General features: G+C 42.1%; 1 protein-coding gene across 6 annotated transcripts in view; it reads right to left on the reverse strand.

The window, feature by feature from the left end:
* trappc9 (trafficking protein particle complex subunit 9) overlaps positions 1-23,726 on the reverse strand; it is a 1,142,468-nt gene that overhangs the window by 1,053,645 nt on the left and 65,097 nt on the right. For 5 of the 6 annotated variants that reach the window (XM_072467873.1, XM_072467870.1, XM_072467871.1 and 2 more), the window contains exons 4-5: positions 16,112-16,240; positions 12,147-12,173 (exon numbers count right to left, since the gene is read on the reverse strand). In XM_072467873.1, coding sequence (XP_072323974.1) covers positions 12,147-12,173; positions 16,112-16,240 — 156 coding nt within the window. The remainder of the gene's footprint in view (positions 1-12,146; positions 12,174-16,111; positions 16,241-23,726) is intronic. The other variant, XM_072467875.1, reaches the window with a different exon arrangement.

Below are 23,726 nucleotides of genomic sequence, written 5' to 3' on the forward strand. Positions count from 1 at the left end.
TGAGTCCATCCGCAGCTCCAGAGCCGTCAAGCGGTCTAACAGGAGCTGCATCTGGACACACTTCATGCACGTGAAGGAGCCAGGGACAGTGGACGTGTCCCTGAGCTCCCACATTGCACACGAGGAGCATGACACGGGTCTGAGATCTCCTGCCATGTCTTAAACCTTTGGTTAACTTCAACAATTTCAATTTCCCCAGAAAAAATTTAAATAAATAAATAAACAAAGAAGAAAAAAATAAATAAATATACCAATGAAAAGAAACAGAAAAACAGAAACACTACTTACCAGTCACAAAAAGCACTTCCTCCCCACCCAGTTTCAATTCCCACCTCGATTCAAATTCCCAAACTCACTCTTTGCTGCCTCACTCCTGGCTGTCTTCTCTGTCTCACTGGGAGAACTCACTGGGAGTGAGTTTACAAGTGGCTCTTTTTAAACTGTCCTGAATTGACTCCCCTCCCCCACCTGCTTTTAGATCAAAGTAGATTGAAGTGACTGACACTTAACTGCCAACCAGTTATGTGAGTGGGTGGGGCAGCCCTTGTTAACCTACACTGCACAATACTAGCTTAAAATCAATTAATTTAAACTCCTGAAATTTAAAAGGAGCTGCCTTACTGATTCAATTTAATTCAATTCAATTCCCACCTCGATTCAAATTGCCCCTTAATTGAGAAAAAAAATATTTGGGTGCACTAAATTTTTTTTTTTTTAAGTAATATGTTCTCGTGTAAACCAACAAGCAAACTATTTTAGACTAATGAGACAGGATTAATTAATGACGTCAGTGTAAAGAAGCCTCTTGGTAACAATGATCATAACATAACAGAATTTCAAGTCAGAGGGCAAGAAGTGTGGGTCTAAGACGAGAGACTTGTACTTAAATAATAGCAATTACAAGAGCATGAAGAAAGAGTTGGCAAAAGCAAACTGAGAAAACATGTCAAGAGGTAGGACATTGGCAGACATTTAAGGAGACATCTCATATTCCATTGTGAAAGAACAACTCGATAAGACGAATGCATCGTTTGCGGCTACCTAAGGAAGTTAAGGACAGCATTACATTGAAAGAATAAACATACACTATTGCAAAGATTAACATTTGCGTTAGAAGGTTGGACAGATTTTTGACACTGGCAAAGAATGATTTTTTTTTTTTTTAAAGTAGGGAAAATGAGAGAAAGCTAGCTGGAAATATAAAAACAGATAGTAAGAGCTTCTACAAGTATTTAAAAAGGAAAAGAATAAATAAAATGAGCACTGGTCCCTCAGAGTTTAAGATAGGAGAATTAGTCATGAGAAACAAGGAGATGGCGGAAGTTCTGAACAGCTGTTTTGTGTCTGTCTTTGTTGTAGAAAACAAAAATCCCAAGGATAGTAGAAAATCAAGAGGTAAAAGGGAGGGAGGAACTGAAAACAACCGCAAGGGAAAAAGCAATGGGAAAACTATTAGAACTAAAGATTGACAAGCTCACTAGACCAGTGGCTTTCCTAGTTTAGAAAAGCTGTCCAATCTTCCGACCTAATACTACTTTTTGTAATATTATATGCTTATTGGAAGACACCAGTCGGATATCAGAACTTCAGGAGAATCAGGGTGCAGTGGAGAGTGTAGTGGTCATCAATAAGGAGAAGGTTCTGGGAAACTGAAAGATCTGAAGGTGGATAACTCACCTGGACCAGATGGACGACACTTCAGGGTTCTAAAGGAGCTAGCTGAGGAGATTGTGGAGGCATTGGTGTTGATCTTTCAGGAATCACTGGAGGCAGGGAAGGTCCCAGAGGACTGGAAAATGGCTCATCTAACACCTCTGTTTAAGAAGGAAGGGAGACAGAAGATGGGAAATTACAGGCCGGTTAGCCTGACTTCGGTCATTGGTAAGATTTTAGACTCCGTTATTAAAGATAAGATTACAGAGTACTTGAAAGAGCATGACAAAATAGGACTCAGTCAGCACGTCTTCATCAAGGGGAGGTCATGTCTGACAATTCTTTGAAGAGGTAACAAGGAAGTTAGACAAAGGAAAACCTGGGGACGTGATCTATTTAGATTTCCAGAACGCGTTTGACAAGGTGCCATACAGCAGGCTGTTAAATAAGTTAAACATGGAACATAACAGTGCAGTACAGGCCCTTCGGCCCTCGATGTTGCGCTGACCTGTGAAACCACTCTAAAGCCCATCTATACTATTCCCTTATCGTCCATATGTCTATCCAATGACCATTTGAATGCCCTTAGTGTTGGCGAGTCCACGACTGTTGCAGGTGGGCATCCCACACCCTTACTACTCTCCGAGTAAAGAACCTACCTCTGACATCTGTCTTATAATCTATCTCCCCTCAATTTAAAGCTATGTCCCCTCGTGCTGGACATCACCATCCGAGGAAAAAGGCTCTCACTGTCCAATCCTCTGATCATCTTGTATGCCTCAATTAAGTCACCTCTTAACCTTCTTCTCTCTAACGAAAACAGCCTCAAGTCCTTCAGCCTTTCCTCATAAGATCTTCCCTCCATACCAGGCAACATTCTGGTAAATCTCCTCTGCACCCTTTCCAATGCTTCCACATCCTTCCTGTAATGTGGCAACCAGAATTGCACGCAATACTCCAAATGCGGCCGCACCAGAGTTTTGTACAGCTGCAACATGACCTCATGGCTCCGAAACTCAATCCCTCTACCAATAAAAGCTAACACACCGTACACCTTCTTAACAACCCTCTCAACCTGGGTGGCAACTTTCAGGGATCTATGTACATGGACACCGTGATCTCTCTGCTCATCCACACTGCCAAGAATCTTACCATTAGCCCAGTACTCTGTCTTCCTGTTATTCCTTCCAAAATGAATCACCTCACACTTTTCTGCATTAAACTCCATTTGCCACCTCTCAGCCCAGCGCTGCCGCTTATCTATGTCCCTCTGTAACTTGTAACATCCTTCCGCACTGTCCACAACTCCACCGACTTTAGTATCATCTGCAAATTTACTCACCCATCCTTCTACGCCATCCTCCAGGTCATTTATAAAAATGACAAACAGCAGTGGCCCCAAAACAGATCCTTGTGGTACACCAGTCGTAACTGGACTCCAGTCTGAACATTTCCCATCAACCACCACCCTTTGTCTTCTTCCAGCTAAGAGCCCATGGTGTTAAGGGTAAGATCCTGGCACGGATAGAGGATTGGCAGACTGGCAGAAGGCAGAGAGTGGGGAGAAATGTGTATTTTTCAGGATGGCAGGCGGGGACTAGTGGCGTGCCTCAGGGCTCAGTGTTAACGGTCTGGAAGAAGGAACTGAGGGCACTATTGCTTAGTTTGCAGCTGATACAAAGATATTCAGAGGGACAGGTAGTATTGAGGAAGCAGGGGGACTGCAGAAGGGCTTGGACAGGCTAGGAGAGTGGGCAAAGAAGTGGCAGATGGAATACAATGTGGAAAAGTGTGAGGTTATGCAGTTTGCTAGGAAGAATGGAGGCATAGAATACTTTCCAAATGGGGAAATGCTCGGGAAATCAGAAGCACAAAAGGACTTCGGAGTCCTAGTTCAAGATTCCCTGAAGGTTAACATGAAGGTTCAGTCGGTAGCAAGGAAGGCAAATGCAATGTCAGCATTCATATTGAAAAGGCTAGAATGAAGAGCAAGGTATATTTATGAGCCTTTTTAAGGCGCTGGTCAGACTCCATTTGGAGTACTGTGGGCAGTTTTGGGCCCCATATCCAAGGAAGGATGTGCTAGCCTTGGAAAGGGTCCAAAGGAGATTCACAAGAATGATCCCTCGAATGAAGAGCTTGTCATACGAAGAGCGGTTAAGGACTCTGGGTCTGTACTCGTTGGAGTTTAAAAGGTTGAGGGGGGGAATCTTATTGAAACTTACACGATACTGAGAGGCCTCGATAGAGTGGATGTGGAGAGGATGTTTCCACTAGTAGGAAAAACTAGAACCCGAGTGTAGAAACCAACTATTTTCTAATACACCTAATAGGTAAAAGATGGCTATTTAGCGTAAACTATTAAGCCCCAATTTTAAATACTAATTTTAAATTCACTCATAACCTCAGGTCATCTCAAAACATATGGCTTCAAGAGACACAAAACAGCATGACACAGCATATTTCACTTTTACTGAGCTCCATTGTTCTCGCAAATACATTTGCAAGACAGTGTGACATTAAAATACAAGCCATACCAGATATCAATCCAAGGACAGGGCAGGCACCACAGCAACATTAAGGCGCTATTGTCTACAATGTGGCTGACAGCTAAGTCAGCAGAAGTCCAGTTTAATCTGGTCGTGATAACAGCACAGAATTGCATTCCATAACATGCACAAGTATTCAGACATGAAACATTTAAAGCTTATGTTGCACATTAAAGATTGACATCTAACCGTCAAATCAAACTCATTTGATTCTAAGCCAAACCAATTAGGATGACTTAGAGGTGTAGGTAGATGGCTAAAGACTGATATGATTTCCTATAACCGTGAAGGTCCTTACGGCCATCTTTATCCTGATAATTCCACATTCTTTGACCCAAGCTATTCGCTGTCTCTATCTTTCATACTTTCACTTTCTAACTGTAACTCTCAAAGTAAATGCAAGCTGTTTTGCCGTAAGCAAGAAAATAATTTCTGTATTATTTGAAAGTTATATTGTCTACAAATTGCTTCTCTTTGAGTCCTTTTGCTAGCTGGATTTATTAGAGAATAAGATTTAAGTGATTCTCAATTGTAATCAACCAGAGTCAATAAAACAATTCTTATTTGCAGACAGCAAGAGCTAATCGTTAAAAATAAAAGCGATCATGACCTTAGGTCCACTAAAGACCAACTAGCCGCAGTTGTTGAAGAATTATGAGATGCAAAAGCTGGATTTGAGCAATGTGATCAAATTAGAGCATTATTGGAAAACGAAACCTGTAAAGTTCAACAACAATCATTTCAAATTGGAGAATTACAACGTAAAAATATTGAATCAGAGTCCAAATACCAACAGTTCCAAAAAGAATTTGATAAAATCCAAAGTCAAAATTGTCAGTTAGTCGAGGAAAAATGTGTTTTGGAAGGTGAAGTGAGCAATTTTAAAGGACGCTGCAAAATCTTGACAGACAGTCTTGCAGCTCACAATTTAAATCAAAGCACAAACGTGAATGTTAGTTCTGATGCTGGAGTAAGTACTCTGAGCAACACAGTTCCAACTCCAGTTTTACCTCCAAATTCAATTCCAGTTTTCAAACAGCTCCAATTCAACAAGCAACCCAAGTTGCACAATCAGCTCCAGTTCCAAAGCCAAGAGCAAGTGCCAGTACTAAATCAAAACCTCAAATTCATTTGCCAATTGATTCAGATGAAGAAAGTGAGGAAATAAGCTTTCCTAGAATGCAAAATAATTAAGTAATTTGATTCGCCGCTTTAAAAAGCAAACGGGTTAAAATTGGAAGCAAAGAAGTAAGTGAAAACGATGGGATATCTACGAGAACTATATTTGGCCACCATTGGGTACATGAGGTCGCAGACCCTGAAAAAATTGACAGATGGTCTAAAGATAGTCAACACCCAAAAAGGGGTGCTTTGACCACGTGGGAACAACTTCACAGATTGCAATCCATTTACCATCTTCACCCATTAGATAGAGTACAAATTCTGTCTATTATGGTAGGCACTCGTGACAGTGCAACTCTTGGAGATGAGGCAGAACTTGCCTTTGGAGATGACTTGCAAAATTTAGAAGCTAGTTGGCTAGCAGTCAAAAATTAGCTATTAAAATTTCGCCCTCCGGAAACAGATTGGGCTAAAATCACATCTTGCATTCAAAAATATACTGAAGATATACAGGATTGCGAAGACAGATTTTTACATGTCTGGATAGAACATTCAGGAATGACACTCGAACATGAAACTGACACTTGGGACACAAGCACTTTAGGTCCAATTAAGACTGCTTTTATAGCAGGTATTAAACCTGAAATTTCTAATGCTTTGAATCTGATTTTACCAAATTGGGCCACAGCTGGTACATATCGCGAGACAGTTGACCGATGCATTCAGATAGATCACGGTATGCATAACCAGACAAACTATAGCACTGCAGCTTCTCAAATTCAGCCTGTGTTACCCGCTGCTCCAACGGCAGCTGCTGCAGCTCCTGCAGGGATATCAGCAGTAACTACAACCTCCCCAGAAGCATCGGGGCAAGCATGCACCCTTGCTCCATTAAAATCACATGAAAATATCACAATGCCTTTTCTGCGGTAAACTAGGACATTGGATGGTATCATGTTATCATAAACAATGGCTCGAGTCAAGAGATGACATTGAAGTATGCAATGATTCCTACAATACGTATCCACCTCGTGGCCAATCACATAACACACACAGACAAGACACACCTATGGTTACATTCCAACAAGACACACCCAGACTTGCGTACAGGGATTCTAGACCCTCCCACCAGTTCCCACATAGGGACGAGCCGTACCCATGTTGGGATGCACACGATGACGACAATGGCATGAACAAAATGTTAAACAGCTACACTGCAGCTCAAAGACATTCTATGTTTGATCATTCAAAAAACTACTGAACCCCACTCTTGATTTGTTCTATATTTCTCTACATGCACTTTTGGAACAGAAAAATTATGGACTATATATTTCACTAAGAGTAGGAGGTATTCATATCGATTTCTTATTTGACTCTGGAGCTGAACTTACCTGTGTTACTGAACAGAATGCTGCTTTCTTTCCTCTAACTGCAGGAAAAATTAATGTTTTTGCCGCAGGAGGAGATTCTATTACTCTTCGACAAACTAAGCCACTGCTTTTAGAATTTGGACCACATCAACTGATGGCATCAATATGGGTAGGTCCGGTAACACAAGCACTTCTAGGTATGGACATCTTATCACAACTAAATTCTTCACTCAATTTCAATTAATGGAAAAATCACCTGGTCCATTAGACACATCAAAAAAGATGAAATACAAAATCATCCAATTTGGGCAAAAGATAAAAATGATTGAGGCCTTTTGAAAATGGAACCAGTCACTTTTATGGGATCCGCTCCACCTTGTACCAAACAATACCCTATTAATAAAACTTCAATTCAAGGCATTCTACCTATAATAAAACAACTTGAAGAAAGGGGTATTTTAGTGCGCATTCACAGCTCATCAAACAGCCCTGTATGGTCTGTAAAAAAGGCTAGTGGCACATGGCACCTTACTATTGACGACAGAAGAGCAAATCAATTTATTGTCAGAAAAGCTCCTTTAGTAGCAGATCCGTCCACAATCTTCAACTCCTGACCTTCAATGGTTTTCAGTCATTGACATGGCAAATGGTTTCTGCTCAGTACCACTAGCTAAGCAAGTACAACCATGGTTTGCTTTTACAGTTAATCAACAACAGTACACATGGACTAGACTACCGCAAGGTTTTCACAATAGCCCAACTGTTTACCACATGGCTCTACAGAATCATCTCAGGCAACTCCCTGATCTGCCTTCCACCATTAACCAGTATGTAGATGATGTTTCTGATAGCCTCCATCAATAAAGATGATCATGGGAAAGATCTACGAGTGGTCCTGAACCATCTCAGTACTAATGGTCACAAAGCTAGCTTTGCCAAAGCCCAGATTTACCAAGAAGAAGTTGTTCACTTCGGTCAGAAAATATCCAAAGGAAAAAGCGAACTTACTCAGGACAGAACGGCTGCCATCATAAGTACGCTTTGTAGACAATCCACTACAGAACCCAGATTTAGTCCTTTTCACTGATGGTTCCTCTTTTATTGACAAGGATATCAGAAAAGCTGGATAGGCAGTCACAAGCCCATACAAATTATTAGCTGAAGGAAGTTTGCCTCCAGGTACATCAGCTCAGCAGGCCGAATTAAAAGCACTAACAGAAGCATGTCATGTGGCAAGAGATAAAACTGCTAACATCTATACTGACTACAGATATGGTTTTGGAGTAGCACATGATGTTGGCCATCTGTGGAGAAAAAGAGGATTTCTCACCACAGCAGGTACACTTATCCGAAATGGAAAGGAAGTACGAGATCTTCTGGAAGCTATGGCCTTGCCAAAAGAAGTATCAGTTCTAAAATGTAACGCCTATACTCACGAGGACACTATGGAAGCAAGAGGAAATGCTCTTGCGGACCAAACAGCAAGGGAAGCTGCCTCCCTTTGTGCCTCCCAATGGCATCAGGAATTCAGTCACATTTACAAATTGGGAGTAACCACCTTATTAAATGATTTACGTGACATGCAGAATGATTGCACAATGGAAGAAAAATGAACATGGTTAGAATCAGGTATTCAGCCATATATGATGACAAAATTTGGAGAGAAGTTCAAACTTATAAATCAGTCGTACCACAATCACTAATGCCCTTCCTAGCTGAACAAATTCATTCATGGGGACATGTATCACCTCAACAAATGATGGATCGATTCCATAAAAGCTGGTGTGGTAAAGGATTCAAAAAACATGCCCAATTAGTATCAAATCGTTGTGTAACCTGTCAAAAGAATAACTTGGGTCTTATAACATCTATGCCTCAATTAAGAGCTCCTGCTCCCGCAGGCCCATTCCAGGATATACAGGTAGATTACATCACCCTTCCTAAATGTCAACAATACAAATTCTCCAGATGGGTGAAAGCTGCTCCAGCTGGAAGAGGGACAGCTGCCCATACAGCCAAAGTGCTATGCAAAGACTTTATCCCCAGATGGGGAGTACCAGCTAGCATTGACTCAGACAATGGATCCCACTTCACAGGTGTTGTTTGTAAGGAAGTCTGTAGACTACTAAACATTGACTGGAATTTACACTGTTCTTATCATCCACAATCATCAGGACAAGTGCCACTAGATCCGCATGGTAGATCTCTACAACTTGGGAGTTTAAAAGGTTGAGGGGGGGGAATCTTATTGAAACTTACAGGATACTGAGAGGCCTAGATAGAGTGGATGTGGAGAGGATGTTTCCACTAGTCGGAAAAACTAGAACCCGAGGCCACAGCCTCAGACTGAAGAAACGATTCTTTAAAACTGAGTTGGGTACGGAATTTCTTCGCCAGAGGGTGGTGAATCTGTGGAACTCATTGTCACAGACGGTTGTGGAGGCCAAATCACTGAGTGTCTTTAAGACTGCGACAAATCAGTTTTTGATTAATAAGGGATCTGGGCTTATGGGGAGAAGGAAGGAGAATGGGGATGAGAAACATATCAGCCATGATTGAATGGCAGAGCAGACCCGACAGGCCGAATGGCCTAATTCTGCTCATATGTCCATATTGTTTCAATTTGATACTGTCGTCATTTTCCATAATTATCCACCAATGGTGCAAATGGCCTTAAAAGAAGTGGTTGAAGAGATGTCTGATCCATTAGTTGTGACCTTCCAAAATTTCTTAGGCTCTGGCAAGGTCACAGCAGATTGGAAAGTCTCAAATGTGGCACCTTTATTCAAGAAGGGAGATTGAAAGTGGAAACGAGGCACCAATTGGCCGAACATCTGACATCGGGAAAATTCTAGAATCCTCCATCAAGGAGGTAAAGCATAACGTTTAGAAAATCATAATATAATCAAGCCACATCAAAATGGCTTTACGGAAGAGAAGTTGTGCATGCGAATTTGCCTACTTTAGCAGCAAAAACAGAAAAGCTGTATATTACTTAAATGGAGACAGACTGCAGAATTTTGTGGCATGGAGGGTTATGGATGGCCTGATACATGAATCGCAAAAGGTTAGTATGCAGGTACAGCAAGCGATTAGGAAGGCAAATGGAATGTTGGTGTTTATTGCATGGGAAATACAGTAGAAAAGTCGGGATTGTTGCTACAAGTGCACAGGGCATTGGTGAGATAAACCTGAAGTACAGTGCAGAGTTTTAGTCTCCTTACTTAAGGAATGATTTAATTGAATTAGCTGTTCAAAGAAGGTGTACTCAACTGATTCCACAGGTAAAGGGGTTAGCTTATGAGGAAAGGTTGAACTTTTGGGGCCGATATTCTCATTTAAATTTAGAAGAATGAGAAGGGAAAACTTGGAAGGGTGGATGCTGAGAGGATTATTCCCCTTGTAAGGGAGTCAAGAACTAGGGTTCACAGTTTGAACATTAATGGTCTTCCATGCTCTCTCTCAGAGCCGGATCACTTTTAGAAAATCTGCATATTAAAGCGAGACAGCTAGTCTCACTTTAATGTGCAGATTCCCGAGACATGGATCTATCCCCTTCACCTTGGAGACCTCGGGCGAGCGCTGTTCAGTACTGGTCTCCACAAACAGGGACCAGACTGAACGGCAATCATGGGGGTCTCCTAGGGGATCGGTGGCACTGCCAAGGTGCCCAGGTGGCACTGCCAGGACGACATTTTATGAACGGTGGCAACCGATCCTCCCAAAGTGCATTGGGGCTGGGGGGAGGGCGTCACTTCGGGGGCTCCAGAGATCGGGACTCCATTTTTAAATGACATCCCCATCTCTCACTACACTGAGGAGTTCCAGTGAGCGCAGACGTTTTACAGTGCCATTTTACAGCGCTGCAAATGCCGGGAAATACGTGGCTAAATGCGCTCGCTATAGGACTTGGTTCCCATCTAGTTAAATCCCGCCCCAAGTCTGTTGCCAAGTGAAAATCCATTTCAGTTAACTGCCGAAAGTTCCCTTCACCGCCTAGTTATTTGGACCTGCATTCATATACGAGACATTATTCTCTTTAAAAAATGCAAGAGACAATGGTTTCTCTCCCATTACTCTTTAAGGCAGGAGACCAAGACTGTAGAAAAGCAAACAAAAAGGATTGGAGTCAATGAAGAAGGTATTTGGTATTGTCCCATACTCTATTTGTCTATTGATGTAGATCCTTAAGTAAGCAGCCAGTGTCTGTTTAAACTACCTTCCCATCATGGAAGGAAAGAACGATAGCAGGTTCGAGAACTTTTAAGTGCTTTGTGACTTCAATTCTGTTGATCTTTTATCTGAATTTCTTTCTAGATTTGTAGACTTTGCATCACAATTAATTGGGATAAACAAGTGATGGGAAACATTTTCTGTTGACACATATTAAACCGTAACTAAATATTAGAAAAAGTACTGTTCCCTGCCCTCATAAATCATCTAACCCCAAGTCAAAATACTTTGCAAATATGTTGATTTACGTAAATGTAACATACTGAAAAGAAACTGCAGTGATACCCCATGCAAACACTTCAAGTGAAGACTATGCGGGTACCTGTTTGAGCTATTATGAAAATGATGAAGGACATAGATAGGGTAGATAGGGAGAAACTTTTCCCCTTATTTTGGGGGGGGGGGGGGGGTCAATAACCAGGGGGCATAGATTTAAGGTAATACAGGAGATTTAGAGGCGATCTGAGGGAAAACCTTTTCACCCAGAGGGTGATAGGATTCTGGAATTCATTGTCTAAAAGGGTGGTAGAGGCGGGAGCCTTCGCATTTAAGAAGCATTTTGACGAACATTTGAAGCACCATAGCATACAAGGCTACGGATCAAGTGCTGGAAAATGGGATTAGGATGGGTGCTGGGCGGCTGGCATAGACATAGAATCATGTAATTTACAGTGCAGAAGGAGGCCATTCGGCCCATTGGGTCTGCACCGGCCCTTGGAAAGAGCACCCCACTTAAGCCCAAACATGATAGACCAAAGGACCTCATTCTGTGCAGTAAAACTGCATAACTATGAGTTCGCATAACAAACCTTCTTTAAAAGGGCCTTATTAAGAAAATATCTTCCCTTCTAGTTTCACTGGTTTCAAATCACTATATATGTTGTAGAAGAGAACTCAAGAAACTATATTGACAAAATTGCACCATAAGATGCTGTCATGTTATCAAACAGCAAATCCAGAACACTCTTTAAACTAGCAGCACATAGAAACTGACCATGTGCCACATGCCTAACCAAACAGTATTATTTTTCTAAGCATTTAGAAACTTCAATCTGTTTGCTGATTTAAATTGCAACTGTTCAGAATCTTGATCTCTTCGTGCAAGCAGCATCTTATTTGCAAGCAATCATAAACAGTTAACAAGAAAAGAACAAAAACAAACAATGTATAACTGTTACAGCACTTAAGGTTTAATTAATAAAGCAGAAAAGTACTGTACCTGGATCAATGAGAACTTCCTGTGCCCCTAGAAGTGGGAACAAACAATTGTCTTTCACTCCCTTTGCACACTCATATTTTAAAAATCAGCATTGTCATTTAATCTAGTCAATGCACTAGAATGCAATCCCTTCAAATAAACTCTCTCCGCCACTCCTCTATCACTCCTAATTATATACTATCATCAATGTTCAGAAATCAAAATATCCTCATCTTGTTGGAACACATTGCAAACATTCATTTTTCTATTAAATGCAGCAGGATTTCAATGGAATTACACTTCACCACCATTTTTGATCATTCTCCAGTCTCTTTAGCCTTTATCCAAATGTAACACAATGCAATATATGCACATACAAAAACATTGTGCAGGACGTCGGCTTGAAACTAAGCCCAAGTGAAAAGCAGAGTGGTACTGTGTCCCAATTCTCTCTGGCTAAGTGAACTGTATTCAGATCAAATGTAAAGTGGCTTGGATGATCTCTAAACAGCTCCGACTGAACAAGATCCACTGCATAAATTACATGGTTCACAAATTGGTAATCTTAGTCAAAAGCCAAAACAATGCCAGTTGTGGCAAGTAGGAAAGTAGAGTATGCTCGACATAAATTGAGATGATTGATTCAGCGCAAAGGGATTGGTTTTCAGCTCCAGATCATGCAAATGCTTGGTGGATGCTCAAGTGGAACCAGTGTATCCACATAACATAAATATTTGCAAAAGCAAAAATGAAATGTACAGAAATTGTAGAAACTTGGGTTAAGCAGTGCCTGTGGAGAAGGAAAGTTAGGATTAATATTTCAAGTTGTTTTTTCATCAAAATCCACTGTTATCAAGTTCAGCAAAAACCAGCAGAGAAGGCTATCTCACAATTAAAACAAGGGATAACGGAAATCTTGAAGACATTTAGCTTATTCGTTTCCTTAAAAGGGGCAAATAGGTAATTCATCTTGCAGAAATTCTTCAAATTAAAACATACTCTTAGGTAGAATGACAAGGGGGAAACAGCAGGCAACAGGCCCTAGATTAACCATGGAAAAGCACGGCAACAAGTAGACGAGGCCAGCATACAAGAGGCAGCAAACCGCAGCCAGATATTCAAGGAGCGTGGGAGGAGTTGAGGCCCAGTATGAGAGTGGGAGGCCATGCAAAAGGCAAAGGCCAAAAGCATTAAAATTTACTTATTGTACCTGCACACAAACGGCAATAATTGAAGGCTGAGCAAACTGTAAAAATGGAAAAACTGTTATTTCATGGCAGGCGGACTTGGGTGATTCACACCATATCGTTGGGAGATTTGCAACTACACTGGCAGGCAAGTTTCCGTCCTCCCAAGCTTCCATTGTAAACATACTAAAATTTCTCCATTATAAAAGGTTGCCACAAAAACATTAACCAAATGGTGACTTTCAAAAGGCAGCAACTTTCAAATCAAAAAAAATATGCCGAATCCACTCAAGTAATCTGATCATTTTCTAAAAATGATTTAGGAAAAAAGATTTAAAATTTTAATTTCTATTAATCAGCCCTAACCTACCATACTTTTTGTAAACCAACATGCTTTCATCAGAACCCAAGTATTTTACTGAGCAAGTTAATTCTTTATAAACTTACATTTTCACCCAAAACATAAAAACGAGTAAATCTGGGACAAAGGATATTTTGTTTACTTCTTTCATAGGGTAGGGGCATCACTTGCAAGGCCAGCATTTGTTGCCCTTGAACTGAGTGGCGCACTGGGCCATTTCAGGGGGCTTTGCAGTGGGTCTGGAGTCACATGTAGGCCAGACCAGGTAAGGATAGCTGATGTCCTTCCCTGAAGGGCATTAGTGAACCTGGTCGGTTTTTATGATAATTTAATGGCCACTAAGACTAGCTTTGTACTCCAGATTTAATAACATAGTTCAAATTGTTGGGATTTGAACACATGTCCCTTAAGCATGAGCCACTGGCCCAGTGACATTACACCAATGCCAACATCTCCCCTTAACTGTACATAATCCCAGGGAGCAACAAAAGAATCTACAACCAAACCAAAATTCGAAATCCACTTTGTACACAATGAACACGTTCCAGCATTCCAACAAATATCAATGGGGGAAAAATTGAGTTCTCGGATAATAATTCTGGTAGCTTGCTACAGACGGTTCAAGTTTTATAACCCATCTCACCTTAATTTTACATCCGATAGTGCGCAACTGTCAGCAGTCAACTCTGACCAGTGCATGGAGTTTAAGGCCACTCCATTGGTGTCTGTATCATAATACCATCCATAATTGAGCATCGAGTTCTCTCACCTATTGCTGGTCCACAGGAGGCACTGGTCATCTTCCTATATCAGAGGCCACGCTGTTCAACAATGTTTCATGCACTTACTTCTGCAGGAGTTTCATCCTTTGGCGCTCAGATGTTGCGCCAGATGAGCAGATATTGTGTGAGAGGTAATATTCTACCTTTATTGCCCAGTTCTGAATTGTATTATGACTTCATCAGTGTGTACCTTCCAAGACTGAATGGATGTAGGTTTTATACAGTTCAAGGGAAGTTCTAGGGTTAACTGTGCTTCTTTCACAGAGGACTCAATTAGGCTATTGACTGTTAAATTCCCAACAAAGTTCCTTCCTTTGCAATTCAAGGATTATAATATTCCAGTATAAGGAGGAGAGGGGGAGGAGAAGAGAGAGTAAAAAAACATGGCAGATAAATCATACCTCCCACAAGTTGTCTAAACACAGGCACAAACAAAAGCATTGAAGCATGGTTCCTTACCATTATTTGTTGCACTGGTAGTTAGGAACGGATGCATGGAGCACATTACAAATAGAGGAACATAACAGGGAGAGAAAAAAAAAAAAAAGAGGGGGATATAACAGAAACTGGAATTGGTGAAATGGGACGAAACCGAAGTTTCTTATCTTCTAAATTCACTAGTTTTCTCTCTATACTATATCTGTTCTACTCAAGCTGTTTAGACTCCTTTCTGGAATGCACAACCACAGACACCGCAGCCTTCAAACAACACATCGAAGTGACTATTTTTCTGATGTGAATACTGTCTGGTCATTGAAGTTATGAGAGCAGACAATTATTGCATCCTCAAACTATATCCACATATACATTCTTCCTGAAGGAATTAGTGGTTAGCGGTCAAGAGAAGAAACCTTGGTCTATTATATCCTCCTAACTCTAGGATTGGGATCCAAATGCAGTAACTGAAACACCACCACTCACAGATGGTATTATTCAGAACAGATTATAATCAGGGACCTGGGTCTGATCAGCTCAGTTACTCAATGGCTTACTGAACAACCAAACAATACAAAGTATTCAAGGTAAGACTGAAGGTGCGCAAACATAATTCTTTACAGTATACCATGTACTATTTTCTATATTTCTTACTAAATTACATTGTTCACTACTTGAAATAAAGTCTTCTATTGATCCTGCATTGGCATGTAAGTACTTTCCTAAGATAGCATGGATGAATCAGCCAAATTGTGCAAAATCTTTCATTGAACAATTGTTATACTCCAATGTATTTGCCAACTGCAAATGCTTCACTTGCTTTGCCACACATTGAACCACAAGATAAAGTGACTTCTTGTGTGAACTATATGAGTATTTGTTCGATATAAGCCTCAGAACAAGAGTATAAAAGCAAACATAATGTCTGTCTGATCTTATTACTATATATGGAATTAGGACTGTATGTGGAACCAAAACTTTATGTTAACAAGAACTGAATTAATCTTATTCTGTTTAATTTCTTTATGAAAACTTAACAATTGACAATAAAGTTTTCAGATCAGACAGTAAAAAGGAATTGGAATGCATTGGAATACAGTAATTATGTAAATGCTTTATGTATAAAAAAGATGACAAGCATTGCACGTTATAATAAATGCTATTAATTAATTTCAAGAAACACAAAAGATATTTGCCAACTGGAAAATACTGCTTGCTTACCATGCCGATGTCGTTTGCCAGCTTCAGATGGTAAACACACATTAGAATCTCTGCGAATTGAAGGTTTTGACCCAGTGCCACTTGGATAATGGTAGATCACAGAGGATGAACACAAACCCTCCAGCGCAGCTAAACAAAGAAATATTTCTTAGTTTGAGACAAGACCACAAAACCCAAACAGATGGATACCATTTTTATGCCATATACCTCCCTGAACAAGGATATTAGGCACAATAAACAACCGATTAACACATCAGATAGAAAACAGTGCTGCAGAATTCAGAGCAAATTTCACACCTAGAAAGAAAAAGATATTTTGAAACTGAATTCAGCTTCTCACAAACATTGCATCAGATAAAGCAACCAAAATATCCATTTAATCCACAAACAAATTACCTCTCATCCTCAGGTGATTTCAACCGCCATCTCAACTATCTTCCTTCCAAGCTCACTCACCTCTTATCCACCCGAAATATTTTCCTCCATGCAAACTCCTCAAGCCATATTCATAACTTCTCCATTGATCTTGCAATTTCACATGGTCTCACTACTCCCATAATTTCAATCACAGATAAGGCCATCTTTGCTTGCTTCTTTGTATCATTCACCATCCACATCATTCACCCGCTCTCCTCCTCCCTCCCATGTCCCAACCTTACCTCCTTCTGCATCTGTCCTTGGGAAAATCCATCTTCTAAAATCTAAATTAAATTGCAACCGCCCATTCAAAATCTCAACTATCTAGCCAATGGCCTTCCATTCACCGCAACATTTCTGCAACTCCTGATTTACTCAACAGTGCCTTCTCCTCCACCTTTGATAACCTCGTCCTCAGTAAGATCATTATACTCTCCTTCGCCCTGGTTGTTCCCCCTAGTACAGCCCTCATCTCCGCTTTTAAGTCCAAGGGTTGCAGACTTGAAATGAATGATATGGCACACAAGTGATTTAGCCGTCACCACCAGATCTGACTGGACCACATAAAACATCACCGGGTCCTAATTCTCGTTTGCTACAACTGCTCACTATTCCAAGATCATCCTAGAATAATCCCAGTTTACTTTTTCAATTGTAGACCATCTTCTTAAATCACTCTCCCCGTCCCTTCCACCTTCAACAAATGGTTGGTAGGACTACTCTCACACAGTTCTACTCTTACTTACCTAATCTTAGAATTTACAGTACAGGAGGCCATTCGGCCCATCAGGTCTGCAGCAGTTCTTGGAAAGAGCACCCCACTTAAGCCCATGCCTTCACCTATCCCCATAACCCAGTAAACCCACCTACAGTTTTGGACACAAAGGGGCAATTTAGCATGGTCAATCCACCTAACCTGCACACTTTTGGACTGTGGGAGGAAACCAGAGCACCCAGAGGAAACAGGGAGAAAATGCAAACTCCACATAGACAGTCACCAGAGGCCAGAATTGAACCTGGGTCCCTGGAGCTGTGAGCCAGCAGTACCAGCCACTGTGCCACCATAATCATTGCAATGGTTTCTGTACTGTAACCACTTGTGTCCCCAAAGTTTCAATATTTGGCCCTCTCCTATATTTGATCTACATGTTACTCTGAGACAAGATCATCTGAAGACACAGCACTGGTGTTAACATGTATGCTCATAACACCCAGATTAAGGCAGTCTGTTCGCAACCTTGGTGTCACAACCAGGGACGAACTTCCAACCTAACATTCACGGCAACGATTACAAGTGTCTATTTCTACCTCGATAACATTATTCGACTTCACTCCTGCTCATGCTGGTAAAAGCCTCATCTGTGACTTTGTTAACTCCATGCTCTTTTTTTCCAACACTTGTTCTACCCTCTGTAAACTCGAGATCATCGAAACCTCTGTTGCTTGTGTCTCAACTCGCAGCAAATGCCATTCCCTATCACCCCGGTATTCACTCACCTACATTGGTCCCTGGTCAAACAATGTCCTAATGTAAAATTTGTTTTCAAATCCTTCCGTGGTCTTGCCCCTTCCTATGTATATAATCTCCCCCAACCCTCCAGATAAGAATCCCCCAACTTCTGGGCTGCTGTGCATTCTCAAACATAATTGCTTCACAATTGGTGACTGTGTCTTCCAATTGCATGGGCCCCAAGTTCTGAAATTCCCTCCCTATACCTCTCCACCTCTATAGATAACCCTCAGACCTATGATTCTTGAAAACTGCATCTTAAATCGAAATTGTCACAGGTCGGAACAGATTTTCCCATCAGAAAAAGGTTATAAATCGGGGATTGGATCCTAAAACAAGGCTTGATACCCGATCCACTAAAATAATTCAGAATATTTTATTCAATTATAAAAAAAATTTGAAAGTAATAAATTATAAAATAAATTGAGGAAGTCTGGAAACACAAAGATTCACCAAGTAGAAATGCATCAAAACAGCAACTGAGTGTTGAGTCAAGGAGATGGCGGCGCAGAACGTAAATGTGCATGGATGAACGTTTAAACTTGTTTGCGTGCCGTTGTAAAGTCAAAACCGGTGTAAATTCAGAACAGGATGGCAATTTATAAACATTAAGTGACATTCATTGTAACTCGAACATCGTAAAGTCAAGGACTGCCTGTGCCTCATTCTGCTCAAAACCTCTCTGAGCAAGCCTTTAGTCACCAGACCTAATACCTTTCGTGTCATACTTTGTTTTAGAATGCTCCTCTGGAGTACTTTAACATAATGACATATTCCAAAGATGCAATATAAATACAATTGTTTTTGTAGTAACCTCAAGGATCAGTCAGTCCCCTGTCATTTTAATTCTCCACCTTGTTCCCACCCTATCCAAGCCCCTCTTGCAGGATTCCAACAAACCTCAGCACAAACTCGAGGAACAGCACCTAATCTTTCGACCAAGCACCTTAGACTTCAGGACTGAATACAGAGTGCAATCATTTCAGACTTAAACCTTACCCCCACCCCATCTTGTTTTCTTTTCAACTTTTGATTTCACTCCTTCTTTTCCCCTCCTTATTTGAAATCGGACAGCAGCTGTTCATCATTCTGCCAATCATATTTCCTCTCGACACATCTTTTGTTTCTTTACTTGTCCCATTATCACTCCCTTTGCCTCACCAACCGTCTGTCACTGCATCTCTCCTATGGGCAGCATGGTAACACAAGTGGCTAGCACTGTGGCTTCACAGAGCCAGGGTCGATTCCCTGCTGGGTCACTGTCTGTGCGGAGTCTGCACATTCTCCCAGTGTCTGCGTGCGTTTCCTCCGTGTGCTCCGGTTTCCTCCCACAGTCCAAAGGCGTGCAGGTTAGGTGGATTGGCCATGCTGAATTGTCCTTAGTGTCCAAAAAGGGGTTGGGAGGGGTTGTTGGGTTGCGGGGATGGGGTGGAAGTGAGGGCTTGGGTGGGTCGGTGCAGACTCGATGGGCTGAGTGGTCTCCCTCTGCACTGTATGTTCTATGTCTTCCACCCTATCATACACCTTCTCTCTTCTGTTTCCAACCCTTACCCTTTTCACTTGCTCAAAACCTATTCAATATTTAACATTTTCCAGTTCTAATGAAAGGCTGTTGACCTGAAATGTTAATTTGGTTTCTTTCTCCACAAACGACACATGGCCTGCTGATTATTTCCAGCATTTTCCGGTTTTTATTTAGGATAAATTGACAGCCTTCGCTGAGACCTTATGTATCCAGATCCGTGCTGATCCTCTGTTCCCACCACCGGACTACCAAACAACTTAGTTAGAACTAGACAGTTAGGCCCACATTAGAGGACAATTGTTGTGTATAATACACTCAATAATCTACTACACACAATTACTTAAATCATAAACATTCTCAACTACATTGGTCGAATCTAAAAAAAGGTTTTCTTAAAGGAAATTTAGCATGCAAGGTTTAAGAAGCTTCACATCCCTGCTTGAAATGCCTGTTCTTGTCTCACTCCACTGTGGAGCAGATCATACTTTTAATATACACAATGTGAAACTTATTCCACATATGTTGAATAGGCATGCCAATTTACAGCTCGTCAAACATGAACTGATTTCCAGAATTAGGCAAGAATCAAACATCATTACAGAATTATATATCAGTAGGTTATGTGGCCTAGTCTAAGAGATTTTTCATGGACAAACCTATCTCATAGTATAATATATAATCTTTTGACAGGAGATTATTGTTCCAGCTGGCACATCCATCGAAGCTTACCGATTATGTGCAGAGCCATGATTCTGAAACTAATAATTGGCCCACATAATATGGGCCAACAGGAGAGTTTTCCTTTTCAAATGGCCTAGCCGCTCTATTCCAATACCCCAGCTCATATTTTATCAGCAGTTCCTTCAACCATTTTATTAAAAATGTCTTACTTTTCTTTGCTATCTTCAATTTCAACCGATCATCTAGGCCATAAATTTATGCTCAACATTATAAAACTTCTCATGGCCAGTACCCAAGAGAATTTTAATTACAGAGAACAAAACTGAACTGTTTTAGATGCAACTTCACAAACTTCAGTAATACTACCCTTCACTTATAAGGTGCATCCGCTTGTTTAAAAAACGCCAATGTTTTATTCACTTTCTGGTCCACTTGTAAACTCAAGACTACTTTAAGTGATCACAATAGCGAAACCTGATAATCTGATAGCAGCACTGTTACCTCAAGCTTGTTGTTATTATTTGACAGATACGCCACATTCTTAATTATTCTACCTCATTTCATGACTTAATATTTATTGTGTTGAACTTAATCTAACCGCTTTACACATTGACGTATTACATCCAGATCCAGTTATTGCACACTGGTGAACTGCATTGGCCAGTGCACCGTTTGACATTTCATGGGAACTGTAGATAACGTTCCATCCTTTAAGTCACCGCTAAACAAAGAAATGTGGCCCCAACACACCTGTGGGAGTCCATTAGCTACCGGTTTCTATTCCAGCATCTCCCGCAGGCCACGATCTTGTGCTTTTCGCCCTTCAGCAATGCATAAAGCAGGTTTAAAATCTTTGTCACTGGCAAGGTTCAATATCCTTTGTAAAGCACGATAAAGTTCATTTCTCATAAAAATCATTAAATTCCGAATAGTGGAGCAGGTTTGAAGTGCCGGAGGGTAAGGAACAACAGTGTGAAGAGAAAGAGAAAGAGAGAGAGAGAGAGAGAGAGAGAGAGAGAGAGAGAGAGAGAGAGAGAGAGAGAGAGAGAGAGAGAGAGAGAGAGAGAGAGAGACAGACAGACAGACAGACGGCTGGAGGAAAGAAAAATACCAAAGTGAAGGGACGGCGAGACGCAAGGAGCAAGGGAAAAGCACAGGAGCGACGGACGCGCAGGCAGGCGTCCCCACGAGACGAGACGGAGGTTCGGGCGAGCCTGGAAGGGAAAAGGATGGCGTACCAAACAGAGGAGCAGGAGCAGGACGCAGCGGCCAGCATTCCCCCCGCACAGGGGGAAGAGTGGAGAAACGTGATAAAAAAGGAGCTAAGCGTCATAAAGGAGGCGCTCAGGTCAGAGCTCCAAGCAATGATGAAGGAGGTGCTGGCAGAGACAACGCACAAAATGCATCAGACCATCAAAGGCCTGGGAAAGAAAGTGGAGGCGCAGGAAAGAACGATTCTGGAGTTGGAGAGGGCCGCCTCAGACCAGAGCGACAGGGTGATAGCCCTGGAAGCCGAGGTGAAAAGGTTGGTAATGTTCCAGGGGAGCCTAAGAGGGAAAGTGGAGGACCAAGAAAATAGCTCCAGATGGCAGAACATTCGAATAATGGGTCTGCCAGAGGTGATAAAAGGGCAAAAACCCGACAGGCTACATCGCCCAAATGCTGGGCAAGCTAGCGGGAAGGAGGAATTTCTGAACCCCTCCAGAAATCGACAGGGCACACAAGTCGCTCCGACCCAAGCCCAAAGCCAGGGAGCAGCCCTGAGCGATTATCGCAAGACTACACAGGTTCCAAGAACGGGAGAAAATCCTAAAGTGGGCCCCGCAAACGAGATTGAGCACGTGGAATGCGAAGAACATAAGGGTGTATCAGGACATTGGGGCAGACCTGGCCAAAAGAAGGGCGAAATCGGCACTCTACAAAAGCAAGGAGAAATTTGGGATGTTATTCCCGGCCAAACACTGGATAACATTTAAGGGGAAAGAGCTGTACTTCAACACCCCAGCGGCGGCTGATGAATTTGTTAGATCGAACAACTGGGGGTGGAGCAGTCGCAATCTGAAAAAAGAGCGGAGGACAGACCGCAAACAAGGACAATAAGATCATGAACTCTGAACGTGTTTCATGTTTTGCACGGGACTGTGCTGCCTCGCTTCCGGGCCACGAGGGAAATAGCGCAGGTTAAGGACAGCAGAGGCAGACTGGTAACAGAGCCAAAGGAGGTCAAGTGGGCATTTGAGACCTTCGACCGGTGTACAACCTCCGAGCCCCCCAACGGGGACCATAAGACATAAGACATGGGAGCAGAATTAGGCCACTCGGCCCATCGAGTCTGCTCCACCATTCAATCATGGCTGATATTATCTCATCCCCATTCTCCTGCCTTCTTCTCATAACCCCTGATCCCCTTATTAATCAAGAACCTATCTTTCTCTGTCTTAAAGACACTCAGTGATTTGGCATCCACAGCCTTCTGCGGAATAGAGTTCCACAGACTCACCACCGTCTGGCTGAAGAAATTCCTCCACATCTCAGTTCCAAAGGATCATCCCTTAGTCTGAGATGGTGTCCTCTGGTTCTAGTTTTTCCTAAAAGTGGAAACATCCTCTCCATATCCACTCTATCCAGGCCTCGCAGTATCCTGCAAGTTTCAATAAGATCCCCCCTCATCCTTCTAAACTCCAACGAATAGAGACCCAGAGTCTTCAACCGATCGTCATGCGACAAATTCTTCATTCCAGGGATCATTCTTGTGAACCTCCTCCGGACCCTTTCCAAGGCTAGCACATCTTTCCTTAGACACCTGTCCTACCCAAATGAGGTCTGACCAGAGCCTTATACAGCCTCAGAAATGCATCCCTGCTCTTGTGTTCCAGTCTCCAGTACATCCCTGGTCTTGTATTCTAGCCCTCTTGACATGAATACTAACATTGCATTTGCCCTCTTAACTGCCGACTGAACCTGCACATTAACCTTAAGCGAAGGAGGACTTCCGGTTGCGGCGATGCGGAGCTAAGCCGCATGTTTCGGCAGCTCCCGCGATAACGGACTTTTGGGTTCTCCAGAGGAGGCCCAACAAAACTTTTTTGATTTGTTCCCGTGTGGGAAGGTGAAGTAAGGTCCCCCCCTTACGTTATATGGCCGAGATTAGCGGTGGAGCTGCGAGAAAAGAGGCTCTGGAGCAGCGGCAAAAACGAGAGGGAAAAAGCAAGATGGCAGAGATCAAGCAGCATGGGGGCCGGACCAGCAGGAGTTCCTTAAGCGCTGTGTGGAGGAGCTTAAAAAGGAAGTGCAGGCGCCAATGCTGTTGGCGATCGAGGGGCTGAAGGAGACGTAGAAGGCCCAGGCGGTGGAGCTTCGTGAGGTGAGAGATAAAACGAATGATAACGAGGACGAGATCCTGGGCCTGGCGGTAAAAATGGAGGCGCTCGAGGCGGTGCACAGGAGGTGGGCCGAGAGAATCGAGGTCCTGGAGAACAGGT

This window comes from Scyliorhinus torazame, chromosome 11 (genome assembly GCF_047496885.1).
Source record: "Scyliorhinus torazame isolate Kashiwa2021f chromosome 11, sScyTor2.1, whole genome shotgun sequence".
Classification (NCBI taxonomy): Eukaryota; Metazoa; Chordata; class Chondrichthyes; order Carcharhiniformes; family Scyliorhinidae; genus Scyliorhinus; species Scyliorhinus torazame.